The 15,663-nt window shown below is 42.8% G+C and overlaps 4 protein-coding genes across 4 annotated transcripts; 2 read left to right on the forward strand and 2 right to left on the reverse strand.

Annotated features, from left to right (window-relative positions):
- The first annotated feature begins 177 nt into the window (after nt 1–177).
- On the forward strand, nt 178–3,259 carry akirin2 (akirin 2). The gene is made up of 5 exons (XM_029141739.3): nt 178–691; nt 1,124–1,258; nt 1,479–1,628; nt 1,714–1,785; nt 2,649–3,259. The coding sequence occupies exons 1-5, from the start codon at nt 520–522 to the stop codon at nt 2,657–2,659; spliced, it is 540 nt and encodes a 179-aa protein (XP_028997572.1). The 5' UTR covers nt 178–519; the 3' UTR covers nt 2,660–3,259.
- A 129-nt stretch (nt 3,260–3,388) lies between these two features.
- Nucleotides 3,389–8,325, forward strand: rars2 (arginyl-tRNA synthetase 2, mitochondrial). The gene is made up of 20 exons (XM_029141690.3): nt 3,389–3,693; nt 3,820–3,893; nt 3,982–4,084; nt 4,174–4,257; nt 4,331–4,431; nt 4,507–4,562; nt 4,665–4,748; nt 4,830–4,906; nt 5,114–5,272; nt 5,347–5,453; nt 5,529–5,624; nt 5,785–5,845; nt 6,379–6,455; nt 6,720–6,844; nt 7,062–7,129; nt 7,213–7,322; nt 7,474–7,566; nt 7,670–7,744; nt 7,855–7,918; nt 8,182–8,325. The coding sequence occupies exons 1-20, from the start codon at nt 3,658–3,660 to the stop codon at nt 8,266–8,268; spliced, it is 1,737 nt and encodes a 578-aa protein (XP_028997523.1). The 5' UTR covers nt 3,389–3,657; the 3' UTR covers nt 8,269–8,325.
- A 76-nt stretch (nt 8,326–8,401) lies between these two features.
- Nucleotides 8,402–12,756, reverse strand: slc35a1 (solute carrier family 35 member A1). The gene is made up of 8 exons (XM_029141728.3): nt 12,157–12,756; nt 11,777–11,957; nt 10,490–10,649; nt 9,917–10,069; nt 9,713–9,779; nt 9,454–9,630; nt 9,247–9,381; nt 8,402–9,136 (listed from the first exon to the last, which is right to left on the reverse strand). The coding sequence occupies exons 1-8, from the start codon at nt 12,164–12,166 to the stop codon at nt 9,003–9,005; spliced, it is 1,017 nt and encodes a 338-aa protein (XP_028997561.1). The 5' UTR covers nt 12,167–12,756; the 3' UTR covers nt 8,402–9,002.
- A 153-nt stretch (nt 12,757–12,909) lies between these two features.
- LOC114849922 (protein yippee-like 5) lies at nt 12,910–14,964 on the reverse strand. The gene is made up of 3 exons (XM_029141743.3): nt 14,766–14,964; nt 14,101–14,265; nt 12,910–13,986 (listed from the first exon to the last, which is right to left on the reverse strand). Exons 2-3 carry the CDS (start codon nt 14,239–14,241, stop codon nt 13,765–13,767), a joined length of 363 nt encoding a protein of 120 aa, XP_028997576.1. The 5' UTR covers nt 14,242–14,265; nt 14,766–14,964; the 3' UTR covers nt 12,910–13,764.
- Nucleotides 14,965–15,663: the final 699 nt, after the last annotated feature.

The following is a 15,663-nucleotide window of genomic DNA, read 5'->3' on the forward strand; positions in this document are numbered from 1 at the left end:
AAATGACGCGAAGCTGATTCGTCGCAGTAGGTTGACAGCTAACGAAACACATTTGAAAAATAGGTGTATTCTGGGGGTTTCGGGAAATGTAGTTGTCGACCTTTTAAAATTGTTGTACGCGGTAGAGACAAAAACTACAACTACCAGAATCGGAGTGTCGCGTTGCGCATGCCCATTGCAGACAACATACACGGAATTAAAGGTATGCTGGTTTGAGCCGTTGGCCGTAGTTTGAACGCAGAGCTGCGGGGAAATCTGCAATCATCTGGTTTTATAGCGCATGTTATTTAACGGTTTTTAAACCATTTTACTTCAGCACATACTCGCAACTTAAACTCCGGGAGATTTGTCAGTACGAGGCCAAGATACGACAGAAGTGCGTATTTGTTTCTGGCCTGACATAGTTGTCGTCGGCTAGCTTACGTTAGCTAGCACATACCGGGGCCCAGGTTAGCGGCTTCCCGAATAGCAGGAAATACTCGGTTTTCGGATTTAGGCTTTTTAGGCAAAGTCGACGTGATGGCGTGTGGAGCTACACTGAAAAGGACTTTGGATTTCGATCCTCTCATGAACCCGGCTTCCCCCAAAAGGAGGCGGTGCGCCCCGATCATGTCTCCAGTGTCTTCTCCACAAAAGTATCTGCGTATGGAGCCCTCGCCGTTCGGGGAAGTGTCGTCCAGACTCACAACAGGTATCAATTGAATGCCAAGTATTCAAATATTATTTGAGTTATGTTACAAGTCTTTGTTCTGTAGCAAACACTGCTGTATTAGTTCACCCGTGTACCGGCATCCATCAAAACAAAACCCCATACGCAGTTTCTTCACATTTGAAATGGCCACTAGTGAATCTTTGTCGCCCATGTATATTCGGACACACATGGAAAACTGCAGTTGTCATTATATATTTAATATTTTGTGTTTCACTTGTTTGGCGAAGTAAATCGTAACAATAATGTCCCTCAAATCACTGTTGTGATGTTTTGCTGTTTGCAACATCCGACATTTTTAAAGTTGGTAAATTGGCAGTTTTGTCAAATTACAGAAATGCTCAAATGTTTGTATTGTGCAGTGTAACTTTCTAGATGTGATTGAATAATAAAACAATTGTTTGTGTGCCCCAGACCAAATTCTATACAACATCAAACAGGAGTACAAGCGGCTGCAGAAGCGGCGACACCTGGACAGTGCTTTCCAGCAGGCTGAAAGCAGCGGCCCCCTGGACCTGCAGAACGTTCACAGTGGATCAGCCCTGCCAGGTAGATCAGTGTATACTGACATATACATATATGTACATGTACATACATTAATAAGTGTTCATAGGACCTGTATGTGTGTCCTATAAGCATGCTGTCACAGCCTATAAATGTGTTGAGGCCTTTATATGCAGTATAGTCAGACTGATCACGCTCAGTCTTGTTCCATTATTTATGTCCACTATGTATGGCCTTTGTGGTGTAATATTGTCTCTTCTGACAGGCATGTCTTCGGGTGCCTCATCTCCAACCAGAAAGGAGCAGCCTTTATTCTCCCTGCGACAGGTTGGGATGATATGTGAAAGACTACTGAAAGAGCGTGAGGACAAAATCCGGGAGGAGTACGACGAGATACTGACGACAAAACTTGCAGGTATCATTTTGATTATTTAAAAAAAATTAAATAAAACAGCAGTGACTCTGTGCAAGGTACCAATAAACGTTTATTCATCCAACAGAGCAATATGATGCCTTCGTCAAATTCACACATGATCAGCTGATGCGAAGGTTTGGAGAGCAACCTGCTAGTTGTAAGTACATTTATTTTACAGTTTTAGCTGCAACTATGTACAGTGGACAGAGTTCAACTCAGTAAAAGTGAAATACCGCATTCATAAAGTTTTAATTCTCGCATCAATTCAGGTTCCAACAACCATGCAGGTAGATAGTAGGGCAATCCCAAATGTTACGTCTCCTATTGATTTTAGAAATACGACCCTTTGTCTTCTATAATGACTGATCCGCCGATCACATGAATTTCAGTACAACCGGCTGTGACCTCTTTACACCACTTTTTTGATATCTATGCGTGACTGTTTATACACTTGCGTCAATTGGCGGTGAATTTCAGCCGGTGGTGACAAAAATGCATCGACTGAAATGGAGATTGTGTAGAAATGCTAATTATAATTCAACCTTTAAAACGCTGTAAATATTATAAAAAATGAACGGTTGTTTATTGTTTGTGGGGGTTAGCAACAATGCTAACCTACACTCACGGTAAGACACAATGTCCACTAAGTCCATGTTTTATCCACAGCTGATGAAATAGGTTTCCATTATCAGTTTGGTGTTTGGGAATACTGTTGCAAGAAGCGTTCAGTCGTCTTAAGCTACACACATGGCTGGTGAATTTAATCATGCAAGAAAGACTTGACTCCCTAACATGACAAATGTCCAATTGTTGATCATTAGATGATTTTTAGAACTTAATACATTTACAGTATTTGTGCACAGTGGCCTAGTAGTCCATCCTCTTGCATATTATATTTCCCCAAACAAAAAGCAGGTGTGTTGCTCAGTTGCATTGTTCCTGGTATAAGGACGGTTTTGAAGTGTCTTACTATGCTAGTAATAAGATCAGTATAATAAGTTCCTTTTTGTCTCTCCACAGATGTTTCCTGAGTTTCAGCATTCAATTTCAAAGAATGCATTCGCTGCAAATTCCTCCAGGGTTTCAGTGGGTCTAGTTGGACTTTTCTCCTATCTGTGCCATATCGCCTCTATGTGGATGCACTGCCACAGATATCTGTTAGTGGGAACCACATCTGCTGTGTCTACCAGAGTTAGGAGAGCTTCCTGCTGCCAACACGTTTAAAGACTGTCTACCAGTGGCCTCTTAACTGCCATGTCGATATTCATTTGGCTTTATTCTGATGCCTTTGTAAGAGGCTGACTGTCATACACACGTGGCCTTTTGATTTAATTTCTTGTTGGATTCAGTTATTTCACAGAGAGGATGTTGATTTGTGCAGCTTCTGTAAATTTACATTTTAAAAAGGGATTGGAAACGAGTGAACAAGCAAAGAAACTCTTCAGACTGGACTCCATGAACATCTCTGCTTGTTTTCAGCAGTGTGGTTGTTGCTATTCAAATTGTAAACACTGTATTTTTTTATTTTTTGCTTGCTGTTTGTTCATTGTACCAAAATGTAATGTTTTTATTTGCTGTAGTTATGAAGAGGCTTTGATTCATAAAAGACGAATAAAGTGTTTAGACAAGTTCATTTTCCTGAAATTGAATGTTGGCATTAGTTCTGTAAAAAGCTTTAGGCTCACGAGAAACTTATTTAAGGTGACCGTTTTTTTTTTACACTATTTTTACTTGCAATGTAATACTATACTATTATCTATCTAAGTATTTTTCACCTTTAAATCAGGCTTGTACCATATTCATTGATGAAATTAATCGAGTTGAAAGTTTGTCTCCACCGGCGGAAGCAGTAGTGTGTAAATCTAACGTTCCCATTGTGTATGACGTTTTTGGTAAGGAAGCTTGTGATTGGACGAGCTTACCGGAAGTAATGCGAGGGACCACAAGCTACATGCATGTGAACGATATTGGGCGAACAATCTGAATTATCTGAGTTTTTCGCGACCCTGCTCGTGCACTTGGAGGAAACATGGCCGGCTTCTTTAGAAGAAGCATTGCAGCGAAGGTAAAGCTAAAACGTTGCTGAGTAAAAGGTGATTATGTGCTAATGCTAACATGCTTTGACCCTGAAGCAAGTCGAAAACGGCGTGTGACTGGTTTTAACGCTGTGTGTGTTTGTTTTGACGTCCAGCTGAGTGAGACGCTGCATCAGACGGAGGAGGCCTTCGTTCCAGCTCTGTCCGCGGTTCCAGTGCTCAGGAAACGGTGAGGTTCGCCTGTGTTGGTCCAGTCGAACACCATGTGCAGGTGTTTGTGGTTCCAGCAGCCTGTTAAAGCTCGTTGCACCTTTTAGGCAGACTGCGGACTTCAGACTGTCACTTGGCGCATTAAGAGGCGAAGGGACTTTACCCCAGAGTGAAGACATCCTGCTGCAGGCACAGCGGTTGGCCACACAGGTGGGCTTTAGTCATGAATGAAAAGTAAATGGAGATAATATCACACCTTCAGAAAGATTCTCTCACAATACAGTCACGATGTGTTTCAGTTAAAGCGGGACACTGTGGTGGAAGAAATCACAGCAGATGGTGGAGAGGTTCATTTCAAAGTTCATCGTGACCTTCTTGTTCAGGTTTGTTCGTTCTCACAGGCCTTTTTCCACAGTGATGTGTGTAGTGGTTTTAATGGGAACTCTGTCATTGTAGAAATTATTGGAGGCGTTTGGACGAGGGGAGGACGAGAAGTTTGGGTTCAACAGTGAACTCTTCCATTCACTGAAGAGAGGAACGACGTTAGTCGAGTACAGGTGTGTTTATCATCAACAACACTTCTAATGTCTGTGTATACTTAATGTTATATTTAATGCTTCAATGTGTTGTAGCTCTCCAAATATCGCCAAAAAGTTCCATGCGGGTCATTTAAGGTCTACAATTATTGGTGAGCTCTGTTTGAAGTTATTTTTGTAGTAACTGATTAAAATACAGGGAGTTTCAAGTTCATTTAATTTTCATGTAAATCTGCGTCAACCTTCCTTTGCAGGTAATTTTATTGCTAACCTGAAGCGATGCCTTGGACACAACGTTATTCGGATGAACTATCTGGGAGACTGGGGGATGCAGTTTGGTAAGTGACTTATGTACAGCATTAAATCCCAGATGTGCCCGTCTGACTCTTCATTGCTGAGCCGGTGTTCTTGGGCTTCAGGTTTGCTCGGCGCTGGGTTCGGCCAGTTTGGATGTCAGGACAAACTGACACAGAATCCCCTGCAGCATCTGTTTGAGGTGACCTTGTGTGACTGCGCTAGAGTCTGGAACTACTTTTGCAACTGTAGTGTGTTCATCAGGGGTTTTCCCAGTCAGTTGTGACATACCAGATTAACTGCATCCCACAGTTAACTGAATGTTTCAATTGAGAAATATCTTGGCTTCCGACCCAGTCACACAGCATTACTGGGAATCGCCTTATTTAATTCATGTTTTTCTAGACAGGTTTATGTCCAAGTAAACAAGGAAGCAGAGCACAATGACGAGCTGAAGCAGTCTGCCAGAGACTTCTTTCTACGCATGGAGCAGAACGAGAGCCGGGCCATGTCGCTATGGCAACAGTTCAGAGATATCACCGTGAAGGAGTATCGGCACGTGTACGAGGTACGACCGGTGGAACAGCAGAGCACAAAGAGCACATATTAAACCTAAAACCCGTTTGTTTCGCATGTTCCCAGAGGTTAGGGATGCAATTTGATATTTACTCCGGCGAGTCCTGTCACCGAGGCGACGCCCAGGAGGTGGTGCAGCAGCTGCAGAGCCGAGGCCTGCTGAAAACATCTGAGTATGCGATTTAATAGGCTGAACTGTGGAGCGTGTGGGGATGAAGCCGGCTCAGTCTGAGTTTGTGTGTGTCCAGGAGTGGGACGGGTGTAGTGGATCTGTCCCCCGATGGAGACATGAGCAGTGTGTGTACGCTGCTCCGTAGCGACGGCACAACTCTCTACATCACCAGGTCAGTAGCACAGGACCAGCTTACACAAACATTTAGGTATTTTTTTAATCAGCTCATTGAGAAGTACATAACATTTGAGAAGGATGTTCAGATACAAACTGATTTTAAACTGTGCTGACAGTTTGTGGTAGTAATTGCTTCTTTCTTACATTTCATTCAGAGATGTCGCTGCAGCCATTGACCGAAAGGAAAAATATGACTTTGATGAGATGATTTACGTGGTAAACACACTCACACACAATTACTACATTTTGCTAAATGCCTTCTTCTCACTGTCCTTTCACAACATACTGGATTGTAGCCCAAAGAGGAAGCGTCTGACGTAATATTAGGTCTCCAGCACCATCTGTGATGCTATTGGACAGATGTTGGCAGCCTCCAGAAACTCCCACATATTAAACTGTGGTAACAAACACACTTAGGCAAACTAAATATTGACCAGAACTCCCAGTTTAGTCCCACTTGTTCATTTAAGTCGTTGATTGGTTGTGATGCTCTCGGCTGCTGATATAACAATGCTAAAGAGCACATTCATAGTGGACAAGTCAATGTTTAACTACAGTCAGTGATGCAGGACAGCTTTAAATCTGCCTTCTGTCTGAGAGCAGTGTTTGTTTTACTGTGTTCACCTGCTGCTTTGGATATTTTCTTAAACAGTTCAGTACTTTTGAATTGTTTTACATTCACTCTGGCTTCGTGGCGTCGGCCGATGGATGTGTTAAGTGCTCATTTCCGTCTATTTGCTCTTTTTAAGACAGATAAAAATCAAGAAAACCATTTCCACCAGCTGTTCCAGATCCTGCACGCTATGGGACATTCCTGGTCTGACAGGTAGCAGAAACACACCTGAACACACTCAATGTAAACAATGGTTTGTTGATGGTCATGGGTTAAAGGCAGACGGGAAAACGAATACCATGTTTCTGTAAGAATTCAGTGTTGTAAAATATCCCAGGTAATTTCCTCAGCCTGTGATGAAGAATGTGCTGAGATGTTCAGTACATATATTGAGTGCTTTATGTTCAACATCGTAATGCTGCCCCCACACCAGCTGTAATATTCTGATAATATGACAGACATTCGTGCTGGTTGCAGGTGTCGGCACGTGCCCTTCGGCCTGATCCGGGGCATGAAGACCCGCAGCGGGGAGGTGGTGTTTCTGGAGGACGTGCTGGACGAAGCTCGGGCCAGGATGCTCCGCAACATGAGCCAGGCAAAAAGTAACACGTTACACGAGATCCACCCCTTAACGGAAAACACACGGGTCTGAGCCTGTGAAACGATACGCCAGTGCAATCAGTGCTGCTCTAACTGGTCTAAACTGGTCTGTGCAGTGTAAATATTGAGTCAGACAGTAGTAGCTAGTTTTCTTCTGCTGCAGATACACTAAAGTTAAATTTCAATTGAAGATACTAATGAAATGACCTGTTTCCATAGCAACTAAGGAAATGGTCGACCCAGAGGACACAGCAGAGAAGGTGGGAATCAGTGCACTAATAGTTCAGGTAGGTTTTTACAAGATGCCAGATAGAATAAGACAGTAATTGTGTAATTGTCCCTTTTTAATTTTTAACACCGACTCTTTCAGGACTTTAAAGGTCCACTCCAGGCGGACTATAATTTCAACTGGGACCGGATGCTGCAGGCGCAGGGTGACACCGGCGTCTTCCTTCAGTACACTCACGCTCGTCTCTGCAGGTCTGTATTCAGCTGCGGCTACAAATTAACATTTTTAGCAGTTCAGGCATCAAACTACCAGAACTACAGTTTTATAAATTAGGTACACGTACAAGACTCAACAACATGCAAGGCGGGAAATTAAAGACTGATTAGAACTGTTCTACTGCAGCTTAATACAAAAGAATGAAGGCCTGGAAGCAGCAACATTTGATGCATCCGCTGTGGAGCAGACGGGCATCTCCATCCTGCAGCACCTCCTTCGGTAAGACTAATTACCTTTATTAACTCCCTGCTTTCATTTACAGTGTAGCGTAGGTGATGTCGCAATCCTACTGCTGAGTCAATATTTGCTCCTCTACCTATAGATACGATGAGGTGCTGTACATGTCCGCCCAGGATCTGCAACCGAGACACCTCGTCAACTTTTTATTGAAGCTGAGGTGTGTAGCAGGATGTTAGTTCTGAGGGACGGATCGCTGTTGATTCACTGAGGTCATAGAAATCAAATGTGTACTTAGGTGTTAACAGCGTCTCCATCACTGTCTTCCAGTCACCTTGTGGCCTCAGCGCACAGAGAGCTGCCAGTGAAAGGAAGTCCTCCGTCCGTGGCACAGGTGGAAACTAAAATACTTCATTACGTAATTATACAGTCTGTCAGAGACATTGAGTAATATATGTAAGAGACTAATGCTCTGCTGCAGGTCTGGGTCCTTTTATCACTGACACTGTTATGATCATCTGTGTTTCCCAGCATTATGATATTAGTCTAAGGCGCATAGATACACAATGGAAGTTCCTGATCAACGTTTCGCGCAAAAACCGGAAACCAAGATTTCCATTTTGCTTAAGCGTAATTGTGTTTTCCATCTCCCTCCAGACGCGGCTGCTGCTGTTCAGTGGCGCCCGCTCCGTCCTGGTCAGTGGGATGAGGATCCTCGGCATCACACCGGTTGATAAAATGTGACACGCACCATTTCCCTGCTGGAGTTTATTTATATGGTAATACTGTAAAATACCTCTTTTTAAAATAAAGCCACCACTTGAAAGCAGTCAGTTCAACGCTAGCATAATGTGTAATAATGATGTGGTTCCACTGGTTAAGTTGTTGAAATTTTATCTGCAGTTCTCAGAAGAGCATCCTTTTCTTTAGTATAACTGAACACTTCATGTTGCAGCTGTCACTTACAATACTGGGATCTAAACTAAAAAGTACTAAAAAGTTTAACACTGACTTGATTTGAATTCAAATTTGACTTGCGTTACAAAAACATGTCACATACAACTCACCAAACATCTCATCTGCCTTCATTCACACTTCATAGGTGAGTTGGTCACGTTCAGAATTAACACTAAATAGTTTAGATCAGATGCATTAATGACATAAAAATCAAACATTAAGTAAGGAAATGTACTTTCCCCATTAACTGCTACATGGACATAGAGTCCTGTAAATACATGGCTAAGATGACACATCAAAAGTTCTTTCAAATAATTCAAAAAGATTTTAAAAAAAAATGAACCTTTTCAAGATTCCTGTGGGTCAGCATCGGCTGGATCGAAGAAGCAGAACGACATTAAAGTGGCAGAGAAACGTTACTGTCCATGTGATCAACTGAACCCTAACCCACCAGTGCAGGGGCTCCATCCCATCCGCAGGAGAGAAGGCTGCCACAGGTTTAGAGGCTGTGCGTGAGCAGGTCACACGCTGGCCAGCTTCTGACTGGACTCCTGGTGCGACGCCTCGAGGGTCAGCTTGGTCGTGTCTCGCCTTGGAAGTCCGTAAAGGTAGATGGAGACGCAGACGAGAACGGCCCCCGAGGCGAAGGTGATGGCTGCACAGGAAAGATGAGACACAAGTGTGTTCACAACACACACACACACACACACACACACACGTACATAGAAGATATTCTCCTTAATCAGCTGCAGGACAGTATCTTACTTATCTGTAGTCCAAACAAAGCAACTGAGGCCACAGTTGACAAAACAATGGCAGCTGCAGCAGAAAAGCCCTTCATGATGTTGTCTGTGTACTTCACCACCACTGACGTGTACAAGCCTCCCACACTGGCCAGGACTAGAACACACAGCACTGTCAGGTAAAACAGTGGGGAGGAAATGGAAAACATCCCCAGCTGAGGTCACTTACACACTACGAAGCAAACCCAGGGCGTGTAGCCGAAAAAGAAGCCCTTCTCCAGGACCTTATCACCGTCCGTCATGTAAACGCCTAGAAGTGTGATCACTATCCCAGACAGGTACATCTGGATGTTCCTCACCCACAGCGACGTGTCGGAGCTCTTCAGGACCTTCTCAAAGTACACGCCTCAATCAGAAAACAGACAGGAGCGTTAGTGCAGGTTCACATCAACACTTTGTTAAAAGAGGAAAAAATGTTTTCATTTTACCTGCAAATCCTGAACAGAGAACAGCAACAGCGATGGCCGTGAACCCAAGCAAAGGGCTTTGCTCAATCTGGGAGGAGAGAAACATGAGATGAGATGACATCAAACAGGTGGTAAACACTACCTGGAGACAGGTTTTCTAGCGTGTGAAGGCATAAAGGGCGATGGTTCATACATGCACATTGTTTATTAGCAGTTCTGCCGTACCTGAACCATGGTGGCCTCTGCAGGCTTCAACTGGACGAGTGACACGCCCCCACACAGCATGAAGACAGAGAACCACTGCAGCCGGCTGAGGGAGCGGTTCAGCATGAGCACGGTGCACAGGGCCGTGCACGGAATCTTCAGCTGATAGGTCACCTACACAGGAAACGAGACATGCGTTTCAGTTAGCAACAATAAACACTCGGGTGGCGCAAATACACTGTCAGTGGTTTAAGTGTGAAGCTCACTCTGCGCCACGATGCTGAAGTAATGAACTGTAAATATAATTATTAGCTGCCTAGAAGACAAACAGTCTCTTTCAATAGGTATATGTACCGCCTTAGCCATTTGTTTAGGCTCAGTGCCAACCTGTATCCACTCATCTGCTACAGACTCCAAACATATAGAATATCACAAGACTATGTAAACATGAGCAAGTCAATATATTAATGTGCTCGATATCAGAAGAACGTTGATCTGCGCAGTATTTGTTTTCATAAACTTAAAACACAATTATTTCTACATTAATCTGAATCCGTTTAGTCAGAGGCACATAATGAGCCAGTTGGTACGTGCCTGATACACGGCCGCGTCCAGGTTACTCAGGGCGACGAAGGCCATGTTGTTCTGGACCGCGTACACGATGGACGGCACGCTCAGCTTCAGCAGCTCCTTTGGACTCAGGAACACGTGTTCCACTAGAGCGTTCTTCAGCCTGGACGGGCTGGCTGTTTCTCTGGCACAGGAGAGACAGACCCACAGACCAAAAGGTTCACTTATACGAAATTACAGGACGTCGAACAACAGGATGTGAACAATGTTGAAGAACTTGCTTCAAATGTACAGGTATTGTAAAAAATACCTACGTACAAAAATTTCACTTGTACTTGTTTTACTTGCTGCACTTGTTTTAGAGCGTCACTTACTGTAAGTCTGCTGCTCATGTTTGTGAGGATTACGTTTTTACGTAGTTTTTTTACATAGATTTTCTTAATGGTGAGGACTTGCTGATTTATACAAAATTAAACGTGTCTTGTGTTCCTTTATCTTTGTCTTGTTTGCTTGTTAAGCAAAAGCAATTAAGTCAATTATTTTGTTCTAACACAGACGTCTCCACCTTAGGTCTGTTGCAAAAAAAGACTAAAACTCATCACAAGTCATTCTACATAACAAAAAAACATCAATCAGATTAAAATGAATGTTCCTCAGTGCAATACACACTATGCTATGGTATATTTCGACCACATACTGTACTAAGGGGTATCTTTGATCACATTATAGTATTTATATTATTTGATGTATAAACTGTCATTGTATACTGTACCGAGGCGTATTTTTGATCACATACTATAATAAGGCAACACCATTGTGTGAAACTGAAATGAAAACCACTAATAAACGCAAACCTTCAGAAGCAGCATTGCATGAGAAACCGTCACGCCACATATAATCACACAGGTCTGAAATCACTTCAGAAAAAACAGGTGTCAACCAGAAATGCAACCTGAAGCTCCCATGTTATTGGTTATTAGAAAATGTTGCACATGACAGCATTTGGGATGGCGTGAGACCCATTTGAATGTTGACATTTTAGAAAGAGGTGACGAGATTATGAATTGTAGATCTTGTCTCTTATAGGAATGTTGCTTTAAATAAATAAAAAAACATCTGAAAACTAAAAAAACGAACTCCAGCCATTTTGCACAGGGTCAAATGTGTGAGGATAAATAGCTCCAATAGTCATTTTAGGGATAAAAAAATGTTGGGTGACTAGTACATTGAATGGAGGTAAATGAGTAAAAGTCAACTCTAATCAGAGTATCACAGCAGGGGACATGATTCACGTTCACAGTGAAATCTTACCTTGCCAGCATCCCCAGACTCAGGACCAGCTTAATGACCTCCGTGATGCACACCGCGGTCGTGGAGAAGTACAGATCACCTGTGGAAATGGTCCTGGTGTAGCGCAGAGCCACGGTGTACGTAGCGGCCACCAGCGTCATCACCGTCAGGCAGTACAGCTTGAAGACCACGCTCACGGTTTCTGAGGACAAACGGACAACGGAGGATCAGGACTCGAGATAACGTTAGTCGCGCTGGTTACGTACCTAACGATGAAGTTCAGGCTTAATATAGAAAAGTACAACTAGCAAGTGTTCTCTGGGTAAATGTAAAAAACCTACTCCAGTAAGTGTTTGGCTAACGTTAGCACACCATGCTAGCGGGTATCACCAAGAACTCACCGCCGCCCATCGCTGCGCTGCTCTCCGTCAGTTGGACCCGCACGAAACTCAGTTAAGCTCCTCACGGTGCATGCCATCAAAGCACGTAGCCGTGTAGCTAAACGCAAACGCAGCACGGGGGGAAGAAAGCCATCTAGCTTTTACCGTCAGGCGTCGCACCTCCTCTGTCTCCCACAATGCCGTGCGAGGTGGCGAACTCGGAGGGAGTTTGTTTTCCCTACCGCGACACCCCTGACGTTAAATGTATGTTTCACATCACTCAATATCAGTTGTTTGATCATTACGTAGGTAAAAAATATTTATGATTGAAAACTACGCGTTTCCTTCAAATAAATAATACTAAATTAAACTTTGAATTTTAAACTAAATATGTTGTTGTGGTTTCATCACCCCTAGCACACACTAAACACGTTTAACTATACACCCAGCAGCCTACTGACAAGTAACAATGACCTGCCTATTAACTCACACAATGGCTTAAAATATGTGAGGGTGGAACAGGGAACACAAAGAGAACAAGCGTCTCTGACTTATAATGGAGGAATGTAAGAACTGCAGAGGTCACACTAGTTTAAAACGTCAATCATCATAGAAAAGAAACCACATTATGCAATGATGGAACCAATACTACAAAAAACTACAGCAATTGGAGTATTAGAGGCTTATGCGTCGCTGCATCAAAGGTATCCTATTTAAACTCGGCCAACAATCACACTGTAATTTTATGTTTATCCTGACACACACAAGAACATATCGAATGAATATTTTGTTTTTATTACTGACATAAAACAATGCGTTGTTGACAAACACAATAAACATGTTTTTGTTCTTTTTCCAATAATTTGCCAACTGTCAATCTAAATATTTGGTAATAAAGAAATGAATGTGAAATTGATCCAAATGAAAATCACATGGGAATGACTGCAGTAAAGCATTTACAAACACAATGGCATGCAAATGACCAAAACGGCTTTTTCCCACGACTTTAAAATGTTTTCTTATCTTCTTTCTAAATTAACATGAGGTTAAAGCATACATAAAGCGTACTTCACAAATCGGAATTGATAATAAAGTTAATAATAAAGTTTTTTATATTTTGAAATTATAATTTGCTTTGGATATTTTAACCTAGGGAATAATACAGCCAGTGCTAAAGATACCATAATATAAAAGCACAGTATCACACTGAGCGCTCTCTGGTAAAAGATATGTCACTGTGTAGTATTTCATTCCTAACAGTCTAGCATTCACCTGTCCTGGGTAATGGCTATTTGAATCCCTGCCTGACGGAGCATCCTGAAGGGCTGCTGGAGCAAACCCTGTGCCCCATAATCCTGTCACACCAACGTGTTGTTCACAGCCACCACAGCCTTTTGCTACATATTGAAAATGCAGGTGGTTTTAAATGGCTTGGGAAGCCGCATAGAATAAACTCTAAGCTGTTTAACGTTATGGAGAAATGCTTCCCACCAACACCCACCTTGTGATAATATCTTGGTGTAGCTCTACTCACAAACGGCACACTGTCCAACTAAGGCCATGCACTGCTGCGGAGGGAAAAGCTGTAGTATACAGACACTGAGCATCGTGATGACAATGAGGGTGAACTCAGGAGCTGTCAGAGGGGAGATGCTCGAAGCCTTCGCTCTCCCGCACCAGCGCCCTCTCCAGGATGACCCGGCCCTCCTTGTAGCGTTGGCTCTCCTCCGTAGCAAACTCATACATCCATCCTAGCTTGCTGTTGCAGTTCTTGCAGCTGACGTCCCGCACCATGTGCCTTCCCGTCAGCATGACCCGGTCTTGGACCTCACTGTGCTGCAGATTCACAACCTAGGGGGAAGCAAACAGACATCAGTCCACAGGGCACTGGAAAAGTTGTAACCCTCTAATTCGGCAGCTGTGATTACAGCAGGTTGCCATGTGAAAAGTAAGGGGAGCACACGCCTTGTTAAACAGGAAGGCTCGTCCAGTGGCGCCGGTGAAACGTGTGGAGATGAGCTCAGCTCGGTTGGTCAGGATCGTGTCGCAGTTGGCACAGGAGAAGAGGCGAGTGCCACCGATGTGATCCAAGAAGATACGGCCCATCCTGTCTGTCTAGGAACGAACCACCTGGTGTAGAGACAAGACAGCATCCCTGTTAGATAATGCAACACAACTCTGCAAAAATATATAGCTATATATGTGATCACATATTTTATTCAGAACGTGTCACTGTCACTAAAATCATAAAAGCTTTGACTTTTTCAATAGTCCTACTGAAAAAAAATAATCAAAAACACAACTCTTGTTTTCTAACACGAAGTAAAAAAAAACGTTTTAACCCACAGCTTTAATAAATACAGTCATACAAATACACTTCTCACTGCTAAGTTTTACTGCTAACTTTATGCTAATATTTGCCGCAATTTAACAATATCACTAAAATAAACAAATGTTGCTGTGGCTCCTGTTGCTATAATTCAGGTGCGGGTTCCACAGAAACCTGAATTAAATATTCGACCAGCGCTAGTTCCTGCTGAGTAAAAGTAACGTGACCGTTGGTTAGCAAACAGCTACCGTTAAATACCGTCAACGCCGTTAGCTGCTCGCTAACAAACCAAGCGTCTCACCTCGCAACGTTAGATGAAGAACGACGACTAAAAACGGAAACGTTGCTCGTCTCCTCCGTTCCGTGTTTATTCTCACATCAAGAGATTATCACTCGTTTGCTCTGCTGCTGTTATTGTTGTTGAGAAACTGAGACGGAGCCGTCGATGCAGCCTGGCCCCACAATGGCGGCTTGTTTAGACAAGGCTAACAACGATAAATGGCAGCTTCCGCTTGGGAACTTCAAACCAAAGCACCCAAAAAGTATTTCCTACACAGTTTATATATGTTTAAATTGGATGGAGTAGCATCTTTATAAACCCTATCTAGTTGAAAGATATATCTGTTAAATACATTTATTCTGAACGGTTCCTTAGTACTATTTAAAATTAAAAATAAAGTACAACTAGCCCAAACTGAAGCAGTACTGGCCTAAGTACAGGGATTACTAATAAAGTAATTTCAACTATCCAGCAGTTCACAGGCTTTTATTTTGAAGTGATGCAACTCTGCATAATCACACCAGGGGTCAGCGCAGTTCAACAATATAATTGGTTTGAATGCTGCAGAAAATCTTTTATTCAATACTTTGTATAAACTCTCAAATGCGGTATTTAGCAAGACAGCTCTCTTTGAGTAGCATTACTTTTTTTATATATGTACGTGCCACTGTTATATATTAGTGAGGGACAAACAAACACATCATGTTACATTACATGAATCAAACTGTAAATCATCTGATCAGACAATATTAGAGAATATATGGCTGTCATCTAAACAGTAAATCTGTTCTAATCCTGCTCCACCTCTCAGTCTTCCATAAAATCCCATGACTGAAGATGACTGAATGCATTTGCTGCCAAATCATGTTTGCGAGGTCTGAGCAGACCCAGATCAGGACTCCATCTGGTGATCTGTCAC

This window comes from Betta splendens, chromosome 24, assembly GCF_900634795.4.
Source record: "Betta splendens chromosome 24, fBetSpl5.4, whole genome shotgun sequence".
NCBI lineage: Eukaryota > Metazoa > Chordata > Actinopteri > Anabantiformes > Osphronemidae > Betta > Betta splendens.

Bases quoted from the DNA above. Each gene is read 5' to 3' on its own strand.
- LOC114849922 (XM_029141743.3), bottom strand. From the start codon at position 14,241: ATGGGCCGTATCTTCTTGGATCACATCGGTGGCACTCGCCTCTTCTCC. The intron at 13,987-14,100 runs GCGTGTGCTCCC...GCTTCCCCCTAG, and splicing joins GAGCCTTCCTGTTTAACAAG to GTTGTGAATCTGCAGCACAG.
- rars2 (XM_029141690.3), top strand. From the start codon at position 3,658: ATGGCCGGCTTCTTTAGAAGAAGCATTGCAGCGAAG. The intron at 3,894-3,981 runs GTGAGGTTCGCC...TGCACCTTTTAG, and splicing joins GTTCCAGTGCTCAGGAAACG to GCAGACTGCGGACTTCAGAC. The intron at 4,563-4,664 runs GTGAGCTCTGTT...CTTCCTTTGCAG, and splicing joins TTTAAGGTCTACAATTATTG to GTAATTTTATTGCTAACCTG.
- slc35a1 (XM_029141728.3), bottom strand. The intron at 9,780-9,916 runs GTACGGCAGAAC...CTCTCCTCCCAG, and splicing joins CAGAGGCCACCATGGTTCAG to ATTGAGCAAAGCCCTTTGCT. The intron at 9,137-9,246 runs GTAAGATACTGT...TTTCCTGTGCAG, and splicing joins TTTGTTTGGACTACAGATAA to CCATCACCTTCGCCTCGGGG.
- akirin2 (XM_029141739.3), top strand. From the start codon at position 520: ATGGCGTGTGGAGCTACACTGAAAAGGACTTTGGATTTCGATCCTCTC. The intron at 692-1,123 runs GTATCAATTGAA...TGTGTGCCCCAG, and splicing joins GTCGTCCAGACTCACAACAG to ACCAAATTCTATACAACATC. The intron at 1,259-1,478 runs GTAGATCAGTGT...CTCTTCTGACAG, and splicing joins CAGTGGATCAGCCCTGCCAG to GCATGTCTTCGGGTGCCTCA.